The sequence below is a fragment of the Oculina patagonica genome, chromosome 6 (genome assembly GCF_052425735.1).
Source record: "Oculina patagonica isolate OP01 chromosome 6, crgOcupat, whole genome shotgun sequence".
In the NCBI taxonomy this organism is placed as follows: domain Eukaryota; kingdom Metazoa; phylum Cnidaria; class Anthozoa; order Scleractinia; family Oculinidae; genus Oculina; species Oculina patagonica.
In genome coordinates, this window is record NC_135763.1 from 14,778,336 (window position 1) to 14,800,122 (window position 21,787).

The 21,787-nt window shown below is 36.4% G+C and overlaps 1 protein-coding gene and 1 long non-coding RNA gene across 7 annotated transcripts in view; one reads left to right on the top strand and one right to left on the bottom strand.

The window, feature by feature from the left end:
• Nucleotides 1–8,258, top strand: part of LOC144657883 (uncharacterized) — a 37,257-nt gene extending 28,999 nt beyond the window's left edge. Inside the window, exons 2-3 of the long non-coding RNA XR_013571625.1 lie at nucleotides 5,232–5,281; nucleotides 7,919–8,258. This is a non-coding gene — a long non-coding RNA (uncharacterized LOC144657883). The remainder of the gene's footprint in view (nucleotides 1–5,231; nucleotides 5,282–7,918) is intronic.
• Nucleotides 579–20,757, bottom strand: LOC144655954 (neuromedin-U receptor 2-like). Of its 6 annotated transcripts, none has more exons than XM_078516149.1 (3): nucleotides 20,740–20,757; nucleotides 7,035–7,110; nucleotides 579–2,627 (listed from the first exon to the last, which is right to left on the bottom strand). In XM_078516149.1, exon 3 carries the CDS (start codon nucleotides 2,606–2,608, stop codon nucleotides 1,376–1,378), a length of 1,233 nt encoding a protein of 410 aa, XP_078372275.1. In that variant the 5' UTR covers nucleotides 2,609–2,627; nucleotides 7,035–7,110; nucleotides 20,740–20,757; the 3' UTR covers nucleotides 579–1,375. The 6 variants fall into 6 exon arrangements, with proteins under 6 accessions (XP_078372275.1, XP_078372274.1, XP_078372273.1 ...); XM_078516148.1 differs by lacking the exon at nucleotides 20,740–20,757 and adding an exon at nucleotides 11,241–11,258; XM_078516147.1 differs by lacking the exon at nucleotides 20,740–20,757 and adding an exon at nucleotides 8,551–9,014.
• Between the last annotated feature and the right edge of the window lie 1,030 nt (nucleotides 20,758–21,787).

Here is a 21,787-nt window from a genome sequence, read left to right on the forward strand (position 1 = left end):
CTAAGGATATTGTCTTTGTGTATCCCACATTCCCAAAACGAACTTTTAAAGAGATGTGTGACAATTTCAGGGTCGTAACTAGCAACAGACAAGACGGTTTTATCACAAAATTAAAAACAGAATACCTTTAGTTGGGAATAACCTGCGATCAGGCGTTCTTTTTTGCAGGTTAAGTTGGGAAAATAACTTGGAGTTGAACAAGATTGATTTTTCTCAAGAAACAACTTACAAAATGTGTAGAAAAACGCGTTTTCAGGGCTTCTAGACTTCAGACATTTTCTGGGAGTATGCCCAGGCCCACCTAGCAAGACCTTGCCTTGTCTATGCTAAAAGCCAGGCTACGGCCCTGAATTTGTGAGAAGATTTATATTATTAAGCTACATGTTACGCATAAAATAATAAATATATAATATATAATATAAATATATTTTATAGTGGTCATGCACTTATCTTATATCTCACGAGAAGCTGTTTAACATGCCACTGAAACAGAGGAAACAATTAATTTATACGCATACAGACCTTTCAAAATGCGCTGCAACTAAAATAGTTCCTGTAACACACTCCATTTCCTCCACTGCAAACGCTTCATTTTATTTACAAGTAAATACAATATTTAGCAACTAGTATGATCGAGGGAAAAAAGCGCAATTAAACTGAAAACAATTATTTCGAGTTGAGGTTTTGACATAACGAAAAGACGAATTAAAATTTAGTGGAACAGCTTCTCTAAATTAAGTATAGAATGACGTAGAAAAGTTTTTTAGCTTCCAAAGGTATCTGGTTTGTTTTGAACCTCTATCGTACAATGTACGACGGTTTCGCTCTATCTACCCAATCGTTTTGCAAAGGTGTAATCACTGAGCATAGATAAGAACCTGTCTTGAATTAAATGTAGATTACTTAGAGAACGTACTACAAAGATATTTAAATATCTGGATTGTACTAACGAATCAACTTAGGCCATAAATATCGCATTATTGACGAGTATGGCCAAAGGCTTTTGGTTGAAATGTACAATTAGTCCTACAAATAGTTTTGCTGAAGTTGCAATTTTAAGTTAAACTCCGGCCGTTGCTTGACCTAGAAGAGTGATTATATCTTACAGTATTGTGAACTGTTTACAAACTCACGATTTGTAGCAAGCGAAAATTTTACACACGAATCCCTGTTACAAGTCTATATAGTAGAATGATACGAGTATTAAAAGCTCGAATCAAATTATGCAAAAACTCTATCCAGGCTTCCCTTTCAAGCAGATCAAATCTGGCCGGTACAATATTATACTAGCTATGGTACATTGAAGACTCAAGGGACTGTTCGCAGTTTACGTATTCATCACAATCATATCTTAGTTTATTACTACAAATTCTCGTCACAGACCACTGACAAACTGGAGATTGATACGATCAACCGGAGAGTTGTTGTTGGTGTTGTTTGTTAGCTGATGATTTTCTTCTTTTAAAACCTTCATGTGACAGAGCCCTTGCAATGCCCTAAGAGTGATCTTACTGCTGATATCCTTGAAAAACTTCTTGTCCCTTAGACTCTCGACGATTTTCTTGAATGCATCTTTGAACTCGTTACTCGTGAGATAATACACCAACGGATTAGCAGAAGAGTTGATTATAACAAACAGTCCAATTTGACCTACTATCAAGTTGTAGTAAGATTTCGTCCAAAAGCCCGGCATAGTAAGCATCAAGATACGCAACGTGTTCAGAGGAAACATTGTCACGGCAAACAAGACAACCAAAGGTGTAAGAATCCGTCTTGCTTTGTTGCTTTGTCGCCAGATTCTTTTGTCTCGTTTTTCTTTGTTTTTAAAAGACAATGACGTCAGTTTTTCGCTCATATCGTCAGTCACCGACATCGAGTTTCGGAACTTAACACTTTCGCGTACTTGTTTCTTAATCTTCATATACGTAAATGCTATCACAGCCAGAGGAAGGGCGTAGCAGAAGACGATGAGAGTTACCGTATGAGCCATATAAAAAGCATTTGTCCCAGACATATCAGGCCAGTCGGGGTAGCAGATTTCAAGGGTCGGTTCGTAGGTCATGATAGGGTACAGAGGAACGGATGAAACTAAAAACGATGCCAACCACACCGTGCCAATAACCAGCAAAGTCCTTACTCGATCGCGAGACCTGTACCTGATCTGGTAACGCTTTTTGCCAACAACATTCCGGTATCTCTCAATGGCAATGGCTGTAATTGACCAAGTGGAGGCTCCGAAGAATATCTCTTCTGTAGGAATCATGTACAAACATGCCTGTTTTCCTAACAGCCAGCGAAATGGGCTGAGGTATTTCAAAACCGCCACGGGATACATTATAAGTAATACCCCCAAATCCGCTATGGCCAAGCTCAGCAGGTAAAAATTCATCGACGTCTTCATTTTGGGGCGTCCAAGAATTGCAATGCATACTAAGAGGTTGCCAATCACGCCCAGGAATACGATGGTTGACCACAAAGTTATTTGGAACACTGTGGCTCCTAGAGGCTCGTGAAGGTATACTGGAAAGCCAAGTACCGTGGATTGGGTGACATTGCTGGCATTCACTGCTGATGTATTGTGTGTTTCGTTACTGTAAATGTCCTTCATGACTAGTTCTTTCTGTTTTCTATCTGCAAGAGATGAAATGATTACATTGCAGGCATATGGACATCATTTTCTAATATAAATTATTTCATGTTGTCTATAAGTAATCTTGGTGCAGATAATATTCATATGTCGTTCAGTTTTATTGTGATAACATTGAAGGCTGGAGATTACGGTGAATCAAAAAGCAATATCTTTTCCTTGAAAAACAAGTCTAAAGACTGTGCGAATCATGTCTATTACGAGACAAGTCTGTTTTGAATTTGTCCGCTTACTATTACCATGGTAATAATGAATGGGTACACCATTTGGAGCTTTCAAAAGAATCGCCTTTTTCATGGAACGCTTGTTGGTGTTCTACCACGAATAAGACCGGACCCTCGAAATAATATCAAAACGCTGTCTATTCAACTTTTTGATTTTGTGGATGTCATCTCTCTTTTTCTCTACTCGCAATGAAGCAACAACGTAATTTCTAAACCTTTTAAGTTGAAATCAAGCCTGAGAAAACATTTTCTTTAACTAGACACAACAAATGCCTATGAATGGCCCAAAGATCGACTTCGCAGACCTTGTTACATAATAACAATGACTTAAGGCATTAAGAAAAAATAACACAATTGTGAACGAGTTTGTACATGCGATGTTTTTAAATTTAAATTGTTTTTTTCAGTGGTGGCCTTGGGAAATTTTGGCTAGCTACCGAATCAAGACAACTAATAAGTATATCAAAACATCCTCACTCCCTTTAAAACCGATTGAGCATACCATGTTATAAGTTCTCTCCAATCGTTAGTTATATCCAATCAATTAGATTGAATGGCCTTTGATCGAAGGCCAACCCAGGCTTGTATCCTGGCATTATGAAAACATTCCCGGAAATCATTTCAAAAATAGCTTCCAATAGATATAGTAAGACTAGCCAAGGCTACGAACTTTCAGCGAGCACAGAGAATAATATTTTAGGATTTCAGGCACCAAAAAGGTTGTAATACAAAAGATGTAATGAAGGTAACTGAAGGAGCTAATGTAAGCGCCCAGTTAAAATTAAGCCAAAAGTGGACCACGTGTGTACATATTCTCGGCGGAGCATGACAGGTCTACATGGCGATATAAGCGTCAGTGAGCATAAATCAAATCATTTCTTAGTAAATGAGGTCAAGAAAATGAGAAACAGTCCGCCATATTGTCATTTTAACAGCAGCCTGAAGAAGATCAGTGAAACTGATCGAAACGTCGAATTTTAAATATTCTTAACCTCGGAAAAGATCCCGGAAAACAGTGAATAATTTTAATTTCTTAAGATGAGAGGTGAAAGTTTCAGAAATAGGGTCAAGAAAATAAGTGCTAAGTTGTATTTCGAGCCATTTTTTTCAGTTTCCGTTTAAATCAGCAATTGGAGTTTACCAATTCAGTTTCATTACTAGTTGCAATTACATGTACTTATAGTTATTGGACTGAGTGGAGTTCATTCTTTTACCTGATCGTACCTTTTTGGTATGCTTTTGCGGCATATCAAGCAAGTTTGGTCGAGCCATGGTTCGTATTTTGGATTGATGCAGTCGAGCCACAATACCCACCCATGTTAATAGCAAACAACTTTAACTGTTCATGGGGCTAAGCCGACATCTCTGTAACTGGTTCGAATGCGAATCAAATAACCTGTTAGCAGTCATGTTTACTTTGTGGTAATTAGTGACGTCGCTGCGTGGATGGAGCCTACGGGAGACGATTTCATAGATGTGTACGTATTAATGGGAAATAAAAACGATTAGAAGAACGTATATATACATCCAAATTCACGGAACGCTGCCTTTCTTAACGCTCGACCACGCATTGTCGTCATAATCCACCATCAGTCTTTTCATAGAGAAAAAATGGCGACGCTAAGAAAATTTGAAATCCAAAAGAGCAGAAACAAAACGCCCTGTATTCAACTTATGATATGAAGCAAGACTGTCTTCAGCCAAGATTCCTACTAAACACCGAAACGTACTTGAAAGTACGTGAAAGTTTACACAACCAATACTCTTTCTTTCAAACTAGCAAGCAATGAACACCAGCTGTCGGTCTTCTGATTATTAATTTTTTTCAATCTACGGATCAACACCAACTGGTTGCAGTACCTTATCACTTATATTGCACTTACACTGTTTTTATTAACTTGAAGTTGATAAAGATAAATTAACCGCCGTAGCGAATTTGGAAGTGCTTTGGGTGTCGGGCGTTGGTTCTTCGTCAAAGAAAAACGCCTTCTAGAAGGTTTATTTTAATGTTCTATAATACAATGTTATTGTTAAAGATTTCGCAAGTTTAATTAGAAATTTTCAATTTAAAGAACGGCATTCACAGCTTGAAACAAATACGCCTCGAGCGTTACAAAACATTTCTTAATAACCGTTATTTCTTTAAAAAGCCGGTCCACATTCTCGCGGCGTGCCTGTGCCAAAATAGTATCCCCCCCCCCCCCCCCCCCCGTATAAACAATTTTTGCCGAGCTCACGCATGTAAGGCAGGGTCTAGAACTGTGCTTGGATGAAGGTTTCTTACGAGCGAATTTTTATATTTCAAATAAGAGATAATGTTCATGAAATATTCTTATATTTTGTATTTTAATTTTTTTCAGTTCGGTGCCTTGTCTAACTTTCTCGAAAACTTATTTAGGTTGCAAATGGCGTAAGTATATTTACACATGTGCGCTAGCTTCAAACATTAGTATAAAGATTATTGAATAAATTCCAGGTTAAAAGGTAATGGCGAAAACAGTACTTTTCTTTGATAGAACTGAAATTCTTAATAACAAGTAAAATTTTTGGTGTTTTTTATCCTGGACCCAGACATGCGCATTCAACGGAAACCATCTCTTGGTAACCGTGTCTTTGTTCATAGGTATCTGTAAAATAGAGCAATTCTTACAAGCACGTACGAAAAATTTTAAAATACACGACACGGCACGGAAACCTTCTTCTTGGCAAACAACCTGCAGTATTCTTGTCGTCTTGCCGGGAGTTACAACAATCTAGTCTAATAATGGTCTAATAATGACGCGACAAAAATACAGATATATAGTAAAGGACTTACTTTGAATTTGAAGAATATTAAAGAGGTTTTCTCTCTAATGCGTATTTGCGCACTTAAACTGCAATACCTCGTTTACTTCAAGGCGAGACTTGTTTGGTCTAATCACGAGCTATAACATGTTTCATTATAAAAAGAGCGTTCACATCAGGCGGTGCATTGCGGGAATCATGACCGAAACATGTTTATTCTAAGAATGACTGAAACTGAACCTCACGAGGTGTATAGTTAGAAAGGGGGGACCAACTACTAACTATGACGAAACTCGTAAGTGTAAATTACAGAGATTTGATGAGAGCGCTATTTGAAAACCGACACCACACCGTTGTTTCACCAATGTCAATAACGGCAAGTACAAATAAATTAAAGATAAGGGAAATGGGTTCTGTTTAAATATGTTTACTTTAAACATGTTTTCCCTATTCTGAGCAAATAAATAAAGATTAAGATTAAATATTAAGGTAATAGATCTAACATTTGTATAGTTTTACAAGGGAATAAATTTAATTAATTTTTACTTCGTGTTGGCTGGGCGCACGAATACTTATTGGTGACTCGACTGCTCGTTCTCATTTCAAGTTTTGTAGTGGTAGCGCGTCAAAGTAAACAAGAAGATTCTTTGTTATACTGTTTAGCGTGTTGAACTGGCTGCATTTAACACGCTCACAGCATGACAAAACACTTTCCACGTGTCGCTTCTATTGAATAACAATGCTTGAATAGCCCGCTGTAACAGCCATTGATATGAGCAAGTGTGCAGTCATTCTCTCTTTAGTTACGGTGTCCTAGATAAATCTCAGTTACAGGGCTATACCTGTCCCGTTGAAGGTGCTTTTAACTCGAATAACCGCGGATTAGGTTAGTCATATGATGCAACAGAAAAACAAAACCTCAAACTCACACACATTGCTTTCTAGCTCTTTCTTCGCCATTTAAATCAACGCCCCATGGCCAAGGGCGTTTTGGGTCGTATTGTGGTATTATCCGCATAATCAAAACATTGTGCATAATTTTTGTCACTGGCAAATTCTTCAGTTTGTTCAACCTGTTCGTTTAAAGGGAAAGGTGATAAAGTTTATCGTAAGATCGCCTTAAATTTTCATAAAAAAGGATGATTGTTATCTAACATAACAATAAACTATGTTTCTAGAAGAGCGACCGACCGTCAGAGTCTCTAACGGGGTTCTAACACGCACGTACATTGTTTAGAACTGTTGATGATTGATGAAAATGTGGTAAGCGACTGACTAACAACACCAAAACACTGAGCTTAACATTGATACATAAATCCCCTAGAGAAAATGTTACAGTGGTGTTGATACAAAAACGTAGACATATCAACAAAATGTACTTACATTTGTATTTGGTGGTGGATAAAGTCGAGTAAGTAGAAACCAGTCTGTTCAAATGAACGACTCTGTGAGGACCTGTAAAGAAAATATTGACACTCTAGACGAAGGTTTTTGAACTGACCAACGTCCTCGCACAAGTGATTAAAACTCGTATGTTTACCTTAATCTCAAAAATAATTATTGCTTATTAGCATATCGTGTTTACCATGAACGTGACCTTAATTTCGGTATGCAAATTGTGATTGGCCTTTACGATCAGCGGCCTTGCCTAATTGCACCTTCAACAAAATAATCAGTAGAAGAAAGAGTACCATACCACATGAAGATTCTAAACAATCAGATAAAGAGCTCGAGTTTTTTATGAAGGAATGGTAAATGAGGCGCAGCCCGGGTTGCCATGCCTAGTGGTCAAGCGCCCCTCGTAAACGTGGGTGAGCAGTCTGATAGACATAAAAGGGATCCGTCAAACACGTACAATTTTAAGCAAATAAAAACGAAAACTGTCATTTCTGTATACGAGTATATTAGATAACGTTATGACCGTCTAGAGTATCCCAAATTCATGGCTGCAAACAAATGTGTTGACAAAACGCTTTGTAAAGAGCGCTGTCTGCCTTTGGTTAAATCGCCATTGTTAACTTTATTGCACCTTGGGGTTTACGCTTCCAACCGTTTGAATGACAGCAGCTGAACTCTGCTTAGAGAGTCAACTTTTCCCGAAGCTAAATCTGCTGACCAATCACAGCCGACTAGCTCTGGATATCCAAATCATTATGCCGCGCGTTGAGTATGGGTACTGTAAGTACTTGTCGCAAAAGACAATAGCACTCTGGGCGATGATAAAATAGTTAAAAATTAATCAAAAATATTGTTCTCTTTCGAGGGCAACTCGTGCGCGATCATGGTCTACCGGAGAATAGACAATAACTACAGAACCAACCGGATGTGTTGGTTTTAAATAGAACACGCTGGTGTCTACCTACTTTGTGCAGGGTTGTTGACATAGAACGGCCATGGGGCACGTTATCACCTGGTGGCAAGCCCAAAAGCTCAGTATCAAGCAAGATAGGAGGTAAATATTTCACATTTCCCCCATATGGATGAGTCAATAGAATGTTTAGTTTCTACTGGGGCGAGGCTCCCGAAGCAAATAAAACAATTTCTTCATTGAGACGATTGCTTCCTGTACCTGCTGTGTTCTTGCTTTTGTTTAACAAGGCAATTAAAATGGATTTACATTTATGGAAAATACATATTTTTTCATCGCAAGTTGCTTTAATTTTAAATTTCAATCATTTTCCCTGTTGTATAGAACATTTATAAGTAATTCACGTATGTTACCTTTCGATGAAAACGTAACGAATAATTTTTTTCTTCCGTTCGTTTAGTTTGTCCCTACTCCATTTCTGTTTGAAGGCAGTTGGTTCTTCTATACCAAATGTTTTTCACAATAGATTTAAAGACTTAACAAGGAAGCTATATTGATTTTTTGAAGGGTATATATGAAAAAATTACCTTTTCACTCGCTCCCAGTGGCGTCTTAACTCAGTGGCTGAGACTTTCTTGACGAGTCGCTAAGGTTATGTGTCCGAATCCCGTTTAAGCCTGAGTTTCGTTTCACAGGCTTCTTTGTAGTTGCTATATAACTGAAAAGATCTCTTTCCCTTTACCTTTTTCACCCGCAACCCGTAGGTAAAATACAGATAATCATATACATTTTCTCAATTTCGCAACAATTAATCACGTTTAAACAAAGAGAATCATAACAGTGACGGTGGTTCAGATATCTGATCTTAATTAGCATCAGATAGAATTGTTACGATTTTTATATGTTTCCGTTTACTCTTAAATTTAGTTCAATTGGGAAGATATATCAAAACTTGAGACAGTGTTTCGTTGCTTTTCAACTCTCAGTCTCTCGTGTTTGATATATTACATGAAATGTTTAACTTGCAGTGTTCCGTGATAGATTTGGATCTTCTTTGCTTTCAAAGCTGTTCTCTTTAATATTCTAGTCATCAATACCACATCAATCTATTTGCTAATTTTCCTATCTATGAATTTGATGATAAGATCTTGCTTTCTTATTTTTTGCGTAGGCTTATGTACCTTTGCTTTAAAGTACTATATATTTTAATTTTAAAGGTTTATCTTCTTAAAAACCTTCATTTCGATGAAAAAAAAAAACAGAGTGGAATTTGGAGAAATTTTCTACGTAACTCTTCTGCGTATTCTATCTAATCTCAAAGTGTTTTTTTTTTCTGTTGACTGTATTCTATCATTGTGCAACTGTCAGTCTTTCGTGCTTCGCATATTACATTGAAGATTCAATTTGTAGTGTCCGTGATAAAGTTTTATCCTTTTTGCTTACAAAGTTGCTCTCTTTACACATTCTAGACATCATTACCACATTGATATAATTTATTTGCTTATCTGTCTTTATAATATAGATAGGAGTCTACGCGCGCTCTGATTGGCTAAAAACCTATGTTTTATCAGAGTATAAAACATAGAAAAATCATGTTTTATTGTTTTTCGTCAGCTTTCCGCGAGTGCTTCGCGCGTCGTTATTTCGTTGGCTATAACCACCGATCCAACAAGGGCGAGGAATATTGTTTTATATTCCAATATAAATCCACTGACATTTCATTTTGATGTAAAGAAGTGAGGGGGAAAATGTGCGCGTCCACTGCTTGAGTTGAAGAAACCGCAAGAAGCGAGAATTTCCTATTTTCCAAATCTCCTCTAATCGTCTATCAGCTGAACTGATTGTGACAACAATTAAGGTTTCGGGAAACGAAGAAAGCTTTTCTGAAATTATACGCCTGCGGAAGGGACGGACACGAGACACTATATTGCTGAGACGAATGCACTCGGTCAGTCGGTGAAGTTTATCGAAGTTCAAAAAGACAAGATCAAGATTAAAAGGTAACAAACTTACCTGAAATGCTTAGCCTATTTACGTCGAATACTAATGAAATGTGTCTTTTCTGTCTTCCCGTAAACTATTTTCTGCTTTTCATCTTTTTTACTCGCTCTTTGTACATATTTATTAAACTTTTCACTCGCGGTGTCTAAAATCATATCATAAAGCAAAGAAAGAAGCCAAGCCATGTTTATACGTCATAAACCCGGGCAGAGAACACTCGAGAAAGTAGAAAACATTCGCCTGCGGCTCAGTTTTCACATTTCTCTCGTTCTCAAATGCCCGTCGTGTTTTATGACAGTATAAACATGGTTAGGCTTCTTTATTTGTTAAATAAAGTTGATATAAAACTTCTTTGCTTATTTCTTGTGTAGGTTTATGTACCATTGATACAATTTACTATATATTTATAATTTTTAAGGTTTATGTTCTAAAACACCTTAAATTGATGAAGAAAAATACTTCTTCTGTTGTTCACGCAATTCGACAGGTATATGACAATAAAGGTTCAATTTGCAGAGTTAGACGTCAGTACCATATTAATCTATGTGCTTATTTTTTCTGTCTATAAAGTTGATGATAAAATCTTCTTTCTTATTTCTTGTGTAAGCTTATGACCCATGCTATAAGTACTATAAATTTTAATTTTAAGGATTATATTCTTAAAAACCTTCATTTTGATAAAACAAAACACAGAGTGAATAATGGAAAAAGTTTCTACGAACTCTAGATAGCCTCAAAGTGTTTTTTTGTTGTTGACCACGTTCCATCGCTTGTCAACTCCCACTCTCTCGTGTTTGATATATTACATTAAAGGTTCAATTTGCAGTGTTTCGTGATAAACTTTTATCCTTTTTGCTTACAAAGCTGCAGCTGCTCTCTTAACACATTCTAGAAGTCAATACCATATTTATGTATGGGTTAATTTTTTTTGTCTAAAAATTGATGATAAAATCTTCCTTTTTTCTTTCTTGTGTTCGCTTATGGACTCATGCCAAAAAGTACTAAAAAAAATAATTTTTTAAGGATAATCTTCTCGATGAAGAAAAATACAGAGTGGAATGTGGGAAATTTTCTACGTATCCTCTACGTAGTCTGTATAATCTCCAAGTCTTATTCTGTTCTTCATGCAAATCGACAGGTATTTATGACAAACCTTTTCTCCCATCCAGGAGTAAGTTTTGAGATGAGAACGTCTCCTTTAGATCGCTGATATTTTACCAAGTACGGTCATGGCAAAATGTGGACAAAATGTAAATCGAAAAAAGTGTTAACAAACCTTTTTGACTGTTAAAAAAATTAATTCTGCGGCTTGATTACAGACAACGTTTGTCTTAAAATAACGCAGATACGCCACAAAGCTGAATGTAAGCTTCTCTTGTCAAGGCGGTCTAGCCAGGCTGACGAACCCGAGCCATTTCATTGATTAGGACCTGTGAATTAGAACTTTCTGTTCGCGTTCTCACCATGGGAAGATGGCTCTCATGGACACTGACAAGTGTTTTAATTAATTTGCTAAACTATTCAGTCCAGCTATTATCAGATGACAATGCTGGACATTTCCAAATTATTTATCAGTGAAAGTCAGACATTGGCATTTTAATCAAACCACATGTTTGACATGTTCTTCAGAAAACCGAGGATCCCAAGAGGATTTCCAAACTGAAGCAGAGTTAATTTCAGTGCTTTATAGTTATTTGTTAAAATTACTCCCTCAAGACAGTTTTATTTAAAATTTATTTACTAAAATAATTTCTGCAATTATTGCGTTCGACAGAACAAGGTATTTAATACGTTTTTGTTGAGCACCACCTGAAGTCTTGTTAAGTTTTTGGATTGTTGTAATAGTGAAAATAACGCCGTTTTTAATGCTAATATGACAAACCAATTGCAGTTCAATTCTATAACCACAATCAATTTCAGGTAATTTTAATGCAACTTTATAAATAATTTGATGCACTCGAATGAATTTCAGTTAAATGAATTTTAATTTAGTGAAGCGCTTTATAGTTATTTGTTAAAATTACTCCCTCAAGGCAGTTTTATTTAAAATTTATTTACTTAAATAATTTCTGCAATTATTGCGTTCGACAGAACAAGGTATTTAATACGTTTTTGTTGAGTACCACCTGAAGTCTTGTTAAGTTTTTGGATTGTTGTAATAGTGAAAATAACGCCGTTTTTAATGCAGTTAAATTCTATAACCAATTGCAGTTAAATTCTATAACCACATTCAATTTCAGGTAATTTTAATGCAATTTTATAAATAATTTGATGCACTGGAATGAATTTCAGTTAAATGAATTTTAATTAAGTGAAGAAAATATTCGATGCCAATGCAAAGGTCTGAGGGTGTTGTTTGTCTATTGCATTTCTAACTGCGATCCAAATTTTTTTTTAATTTCAATTCACGAGTTTCTCTCAAATTTTTAAGAATTTATACTGATTAATATGAGCTCTTGCAAACACAATAAACTCAAATAATTCTGCCTTTTAATTTTATACCATAATTATGGAAAAAACACTGGACAGTCGTAAGCAGCGACTTAATTTTTATTTGCAAACAAAATAAAAAAAAATTGATGTCAATTTTTTTTTTGTTTCCCTTGGCAGCAAATTAATTCTTCTTTGCAAACAAATCTTGGAAATTGATTTCATTTTTGTGTGTGTGTGTGTGTGTGTGTGTGTGTGTGTGTGTGTGTGTGTGTGTGTGTGTGTCCTTCACCCACCCGCGGGGATTCCTTGTATAAGCCTGGTGGTTTCTTGGAGGTCTCCTCGCCCTACCACAATGTTATTGCTGTAAAATTTCAATTCTAAAGCGACTTATATATGATGATGATGATGATGAGGATGATGATGATGAGTAAGTTTATAAAGCAGTGTAAGCAAATGCTTCCTGTCACCACTGAAACACTGTAAGTGATATCTGCAGTACATTAGTTAGGGTTGTGAGCATAGCCCGGTTTTCTTGCAAGATCACACCGTTAGGGCCTGTTTGAATAGAGAAACGTTGATTCTGCTAGAAGGGACACCCTCCATACCAAGTCACCCCGAGTGAAAGTTCTCATAATTTCTTTTTCGATCTTCAGCATCACGTGTAGCGAAGGCTCTTATAAATCAATATTCTCCATCAGGATTCTAATTAAAAAACAACTATAGACCCCTGCAAACATGGAAACATTGTTGCCGAAATATTGTTTACCAAAACTTTTTCCTTGGCGTGCTAACTAGGAAACATTTTCTTTCGAAGCTAAATATTTCTGAAAAATCCAGAAACATATTTTGTTTCTCGATAACAAAATTTTTTTTTCGACTTGCGCAACAGGAAAACATTCAGGGAAACAATGTTTCCGCAACTTTATTTCGGCAACATATGTTTCCACGTTTGCGGGCGCCTTTATTAAGGAAACCTGAAAGAAATTTTAAATAAACAAAAATGTATTTTCAAACACGTACACAAATTGCCTGCCAAAAACATTCGCAATGGAAATAGCATGTGGTTTTATGAAAGATAAAAATAAAAATGCTTTAAATTTTCAAATGCTTTAAAGTTGGACGAGTTTTAAAAAAAATATGTAAAATGAATCAATTTGTCAGATTGATATTGAAAGGTGGAAAAATTTATGGTTATTGGTCGGAAAAACAAGCTTTGAAGTTTAATGAAGTTTTTTTGTTTGGGTAAACATATGCAGGACTTTCACGTCTTCTTTCAGTTCTTCGAATTCCCAGTTCCTCAGTTCCAACGGGGAAACTGCATGTTACTGCTAAACGTTCTTATGGTGAAAATTTCGTAAAGTGATCGATGAATGGGATAGTTTTGTTGAAGAACGAAATTTTGTTTTTTGTGGACGCTTGCTGTTTACAGAACAACTGTGTTATCATTTTATTTATATCCATCAGCCAAGCTTCTTCCATTTAATTTTTCTTTCGAAAAAGTGGCACTCACGCGATTACCGACTACCTAATGTTCCCTCCCAAAATTAAAAGGCAATACTTTTACAGTACTTTAAATTTAACACACCATCATACCTTCGTTGGCTAAAAAGGCCTTACCCAATCAACGAAATAGAAGGCGCAGTTTCTTCGATTTTCTTCGAAGGGAAATCCTTCGATATAATGAGTGATGGATTTTTGGCTTTTTTATATATTTGTTGTGGTTTGGATAGTTAACAAACCTTCCTCAAAGGGGTTATAAAACAGAGAGGAACACTCTTTTTATCAGCACGAAATGCTCACCTGACTTCTTGTCTGTCAGACATCAAAAGCTCAGCCGATTTGATCGCAGTACTGTAATACGAATCTAAAAAAATGAATTGCCTTACACAAGAGGCTATCGCCAGGGGGGCCTAAACCCCACATTCGATTTGAACAAACGTCATGACGCACAATGTTATTGATTTCTTAAACAACTACCAGTGAAAATACATAAAAACAAAAACAGAAAATCGATGACACTTTAAAAAGCAAAGATAAACACATAAAAACAAAAACAGAAAATCGTCGACACTTTAAAAAGCAAAGATAAACATCGAGACGTTTTTGTCTCTAACAGGAAGGCGCGCTATAAAAGCGACTTGGATACACGTGGAAACTACAGCTTTCAGCAAAGTCATCACAAATTTCAAATCCAATGTAAACATAACTAAAAAAAAATTACAATTTTTCAAATTTCGTGATTTTCTTTTACTAAGATGTAAATTAAAACCATTGCAAAAGATAATTTGTAAAATAATGTACTTCCAATAATTATAAGAGTGTTTGAGTTTTGCAGGCGTTGCAAAATAATCTTATTTCTTTTAATTTAAAAATAATTGGTTGTTTCAATTTCCCTTCCCCAGTGCTAAAAGGTGTGAGAGGTTATGTTGGCACCAACTGAGATCAGATAACATTGTCCGTTAGAAGTCTTACTAGCCAAGGTTTTCCCCGAGGCGTTCAAAGTTTGAATTCATCATAAGTGCGGTATTTGCCATATTCATTTAAAACGGTCTTGAATAAAGTATATCAATTCACAGTTTCTTAGTGCCAAAAGGGAAAATGCATGTTTCTGCTGAATGTTCTTGTGATGAAAATTTCGTAGAATGATCGATGACTGAAATGATTTTGTTGTAGAAACAAAATTTGCCTTTCGTAAACGCTAGCTAATTGAACGACAGTGGACTCCTTTTAATGATGTTTATTACCCGTCGGCCAAGTTTTTGCTTCTCGAAACTGATATTTCAATGATTTTTTTTACAAAAAGGTGCTTTTATCGACTTCCAAATGTTTCCTCCTAACATTAAAAGACAATACTTTTACATTTCAATACTTATTTTAACTCGCCATCCAACTTTCGTTCGCTTAAAAGGCCTTACCTAATCGACGAAATAGATGATGCAGTTTCTTTGATTTGCTTCGATAAGGACATCCTTCGACGAAACGAGTGATGGATTTTTAGGCTTCTTATAACTTGTTGTGGTTTGAAAAACTAACGAACCTTTCTCAAAGGGGTTAGAAAACAGAGAGGAAAACTCCTTTGATTAGCACGAAATGCTCATATGACTTCTTGTCTGACAGACATCAAAGGTTCAGCCGGTTTGATTGCAGAGTAATTGCACCACATAACAGGCTGGAGGGAGGTGTTAGACCCTCATTCAATTTGGACAAACGTCATGACGCACAATTTTGTTTATCAATCGATGCATTTTTCCCTTCCTTTTTATTGACCGAGAGCCAACCACGTGAATAATTGATCACAGATCAATAAATATTTGATTTGCTCTCCACTGACAAATCACGATATCTTGCTCAACCACGTCCAATACTTGTTAATTGATTTTAAAACCACTGCGCGGGAGAAACACATAAAAACTGAAATGAAAACTTAGAACACAAAGATAAATGCTGCGTAAGTTAAGTATTTCTAAACGAAACTTTCAAAGCCACTGCAAGTCAATTTGACGCAGCTTCAAAAGGTTATTGTTATTGCTGTTTCCTTTAAGTGATTAATTTCTTAGCTTGCACGACTTTTTGCCATATACATAGGAAACATAATTTGTTCCGTATTCAATAATCGAGCAATAATCGAGGCAATCGTTCTAAATGTTATTTTGATCACCTCCATAAAATGGTAATATTAATGGCTATTTAAATGTCGTTCCTCAGTAATTGCTTTCGTTTTAATAATATATAGTTGTCTTGACTTCCCTTTACCAACAGCTACAGGTGTTGACGGCAAAAGTTAACTTAGATCGACAACAGTTGATTTTAAATGATCAGTTTTTTCTACCTAAATACACGAAATTCTCACCAGCAAATAGTCCTGGGGGTACTCCAAAAAATTTGGGCGAGGATGTGTTGCAAAATATGCATTTTTCTTACACTATTTCAGACCTGCTGACGAAATCGTGTCCTATTTCAGAGCAGACCCATCCCAGGAACTGCTTCGGTTAGCAGACATAATTAAGAAGGGCTCCGGATTTCTAATGTTTTGACATTAACAATTTAATTTTAATCAGTTAAATTGTTCTTCTCAAGAGAAGATAAAAACAATGATAAAATCATTTCTTCCAAGAACTATACCTAATTGGCGAACAGAGTGTACAAACCATACCCTATTTCAGACCGCAATGGTCAAAATCTGTATCATCAAAAACCGTGCCAGGGGCCGTATATAGTTACGTATATAGTTTTATTTTAGTAGTACACGTGGAAACTAGAGCTTTTAGCAAAATCATTGTAAACGTAACTGAAATATTACAGTTTCAAAAATTTTCTCCTTTTTCTGTCAGTACTGAAGACGTAAATTAAAACTTTCAGAAAGGAAGTTGGTAAAATTATGTACTTCAAATATTAGAATACAGAATATGTGTTGGAATTTTGTGGAAACTACAAAATTATCTTTAATGTTACAAAAACATTATACAATACACGAAACGTTAAACAATACACGAGATTAAATCGATCTATAGCAGGTTTTGCAAAGTGAGACTGAGACAGTGAGAGTAGTTACAATTTCATGCTCTTTAAGGGAGGTCAAGTGTAAACCATTTTGGACATTTACAACCGATTTGCAGTGCCAGATAAATCCATTATATCAGGAGCCCATCACTGATTATATACATTACAAGTTGAAATGTGTTGTAAATAAAAAGATGGTAATTAAGCCGGGAAAAATGAAGATGATCAACATGACGAGCATGGGACAAGAAGAGTCCCCGACGGGAATCGAACCCATGGCCCCCAGAACCGGCGGCGCCAACCAACTGAGCACGAGAGACTCGTGGTAGGTCGACCCGCGGGGACCAGACTGTCCCATGCTCGTGCTGTTGAAAAATTCATCTTCGTTAAGTTGAAATGTGTTTTTTACATGTTTGTATGACAATGAAAAAGAACTAAAAATAATTCGAGCAATGTGATCCCCCGTCTCTGCTCCTCCCTAACCCCCTCATGGGGTAGAGTAACCGGGCGCAGAGTTTCTGCAGAGTCCCACCCGACCGAGGGAGCTCCGACAGAGCTAATTTTGCGAAAGCTTTGTATAAGAGGTGAAAACTCTTTTCTTTCCATGTGTGACGCATTCTCTTAGATGTGCACGAGGCGTAGCCTCGCTTTGGTGCTAAGCTTGTTTCCGTTCTATAATGTCATAAAATTACCGTTTTCATTAATTAATAACTCTAGCAGTTATCTTGATCTCGTGTATTTCTTGACATCTATTAGCTTGATGTCGGTTACGTCTTGAATACAAAACTATATATTACCCTTTGTAGAGGTTTACAACTCTCTGGCCACCAGTCGCCAGTTATTTATGCTCTAAATTCTTAACCCAACATAGAATAATCAGGTTTCAAAAGCATTGTTTGCTTTTTTTCAATTACCTCTTTGTCAATACCATAAACCGCAGGTGTGATAGCTATGTTGGCCTGGCACCAAGTCAAATCACAATTTAAAAGACAAGACTATACACGTATTGCGTGCCTACGTTTCTTGAGACGCTTATTTTTGGCTGACGTTTGAACTCGTCATGAGTGTGGTCGGCCATCCTGGTGTAGCAAGTCTTGAATAAATTGTAGCCCGATTTTGAAACTGATTTTGAAACAGTCTCTGAAGTGGTCTTAGAGTTTTAAATTGGGAGACAGGGATGTTTCTTTGTAAGTTTTCTTAGACTTCGGCTGGAAGAAAAGTCTGTCATATCTGTTAAAAAAAGCACTTGGGATTCTTTTTATAGGGGAGGGGGCCTCTCAACCGCAGCGCTTAGCTGTTATCGTAAAATCTGGAAAGTTTAATCCATCTTTACCTGGCTTTTAATATATAGCAACGATATCTTAATTATATTTTTTTCTTGGATTCTCTATATCACTCGTTCAGGAACCCCTTAATAAGCACTGAAACAGTGAATACCACCTTTGCAATGCCTGAGGCTTTAAAAATAGCGTTCTCTCCATGAGAGTAAGATCTCGAGATAGCCAGAAAAAAATATGATATAATAATGATTCTTTTTACGGTTCTAAATAGCGTGCTCTTAAACTTTTAATTAGGTCTATATACAGTGACATTAATCGATAGGAACTTTGATTTATTCTCTTTCAACAAACCAACCCACATCGAGCCTTTCCGTTTTTCTAGTTTAGTTTTAATACCTGATATCTTGCCAAAGCTACTTAACATAGTCATTTCCTCTCTTAGAGATATTGTGTCCCTAAATATAAGAGCTTTGTCGTCAGCAAATTGACGTAGTTTATTTAGATAATCTTTGGATGTTGTCCTTCAGTAGCATGTTCAATAAAAGTGTTAAAAGTTCAACTGAGGCCTTACACTACTGCGTTAAAAAGTTTTAAAAAGTTTTAAGATCCAAGCTTTCGCCGATCTAGGGCATCATCAGGGATAATAAGAAATATTCCGCGCGAGACTTATATACAGATGTAAAATAAAACGTGAGAAAAGCGAAAGAATGTGGGCGGTAAATGTAAATGCTAAACACTCTCAGAAGCATAAAAAAGACCCTCGACCTACCAACACAGAATGGTCTTACCTGAAAATCCCCTATGTCTCCGAACGCCTTAATTAGAAGATCACTAACATTTTCCGGAAAGAGGGTATACCAGTACGGGTCGCGCACAAATCATACACGCTTAGACGAGCTCTCTCTCAGAGCAAAACGGAACGGACATGCACGAGGGCCAACTGCCCTGTCTCCAACACCAACTTGTGCTTATTACGCAACGCTGTTTACCAAATCACGTGTAACAATTGCAACCAATACTACATCGGGAGCACTACACGCTTTATCCACGATCGTGTAAGAGAACACCTGAACAATGACAATTCCTCCGTGAAGAAGCACATTTCAAAGTGCCAAAACAAAGTCCACAAAGGCATCGAAATCAAGACCATTGTACTAGAAAACGACCCCGCAAATCTACGACTGTTTGAAGCTTTTTATATACGGAACTACAAACCTGCCCTCAACTCACGAGAAGAGTGCAGTGAATTCGCGGACTTGTTATTCTAATACTTATTTTAACATATCTAGAGACTCTTTGTACTTTGACACTCGCTCGTTAGACCACATTTTCATTTTTATTCATATTTGTATCTTATTAATTAGCATTTACATTTACCGCCCACATTCTTTCGCTTTTCTCACGTTTTATTTTACATCTGTATATAAGTCTCGCGCGGAATATTTCTTATTATCCCTGATGATGCCGTAGATCGGCGAAAGCTTGGATCTTAAAACTTTTTAAAACTTTTTAACGCAGTAGTGTAAGGCCTCAGTTGAACTTTTAACACTTTTAGTTTATTTAGAATTTGGAAGTTCCCTTGGTTTTTAGAGTTTTGATGTTGTAAAATTCTTTGACAAGAGACGAAGTCGGGGACATTTTATTTCTGGTTTGTTTATCATTTAAATTTTGCCCCCAACATTCACCGGAACCACAGATAGCGTTTTATTTAAAATCCCTCGGCGTTCAATCAGAAGGACGATAAGAGTCGATAAGTAAATCTGAAGATCTTCGAATGGCAGGAAACATACGTATGCGTTCGCAGGCTAAAACGGCGTAAGCCTTGAAATTATTTTCATGAAAAAAAAGGACCGCATAGATCCTCAGCATGGCATTCAGCAAAAAACCCAGATCAATATTTTCTTTTCATCAGATCTGTACTAAAACAATAAATTATAAAGATACCCGAAAGAAATGTTAAAGAAATTATAAATAAAGAAATATATTACATTCTGCTGTGCGTTAGACACGTATACAGATGGTCTCCGAAGACATACGAGCACTAGAATGAAAATAACGTGTGGTTTTGTGAAACGAATTCTTTAAAACAAGTTTTATTTTTCAAATTCTTCAAAAAAGTAGAAGTGTTTGAAAAAATGTGTAGATTAAAAACTTAAGGCGGGAAAATAAAGCTAATTATTCGGTAAACCAACCTTTATAGGAGTTAAATGAAGTTTTGCTCCTGCTACAGTTAAAACACATCAGGAACTTCCAGTTCTTCAAATCCAAAGTGAAATCTGTGTGTTACTATTGGATTTTCTTGTCATCGTAATTTCGCAAAAATAATGAATGAATGAGTTGATTTTGTTGTAGCAATAACTGATGTTGACTTGACTCGTGCACACTGGTTATTTATAGAACGTGTGTCTTCCTTTTAGTGACATAAATAACCGTCGGCAAAATTTCTGCCATCAATATCGCTAGTCGGAACAGATTTCAATGATAGTTCTTTACAAATAATGGCATTTACTGGCAACCTGTCGTTCCCCCTAATATCTAATACAACTACTTCAACTATCATACCTTTCTTCGTTAAACGCTTATCGGCGAAAGCGATTCTCGGTTTCCTCGGGTTTCTTTGATAAGGAGTTCTTTCGATAATGAAATAATGATTTTGGTTTCTCGTCGTTTATAAAGGTAATAAAGCTTCCTTTAAAAGGTCAGAAAACAAAGACGAAAACTCGTTATGTCATCACGAAACGCCTACCTGACAACGCGTTGTTTTACAACACGTCTGAAGATTGAAAGGCAAAAAAGGCTTATCTGATTTGATTGCAATATTTGCAGTACACCAGAGGCTATCGTCGAGGGGAGCCCAAGACCTAAATACGGTCTGGACAGACATCATCATGCACAATTTCAAAACACCTGCGCGTGAGAAACATATAGACACACACACAAACAGTAAACCTAGGACTCTTAAAAAGCAAAAACATAAACGTCGAGACGCTTTTGCCGTCAAGAAAAAATTATTTTTTTATATGAAAGTTTCAGTGCTACTAGAAATTATCTTCACGCAGCAAGATGTTGGACCACTCGCCGTTTCCTTCAAGTTATTAATTTCTTGCCTTGCACGAGTTTTTGCCAACTACATAGGAGGCAACATTGCTATTTGTTCATCCCCATAAATAATCAAACCAAATCAACCCCCATGTTGTCAACTAATGGCTACTTAAAAGTCGTTACTAGATAATTTTTTTCTTCTAAGTGATAAATAGTTATTTTGTCTTTCTTTAGCCAATAGTTACCGCTGCTGGGGGTAGAAGTTTATTTAGACAAACGACAGTGAGCCTCAAGCGACTTCATACAATTATTTAGTGCTTAAAAACACGAAGTTCCGGCCATCAAATCGTGGCGGAAAAAAATTCGTTTATAATTTTTTTCTTCTGCTGAAGAAGTGCAAGTCCTACCAATTGCATTTGAAATCGCATCAATATACCTTTTCAGCAATTTGTTGTTCTTTTGTGTTCATGCTAGTCTACCTTCCAGGCCTCGTCAGCATGTACATCATACATACATACATCGTACAAAAATAATTTTCACTTTAAAACGAGGACTGGAGGGCAATAAA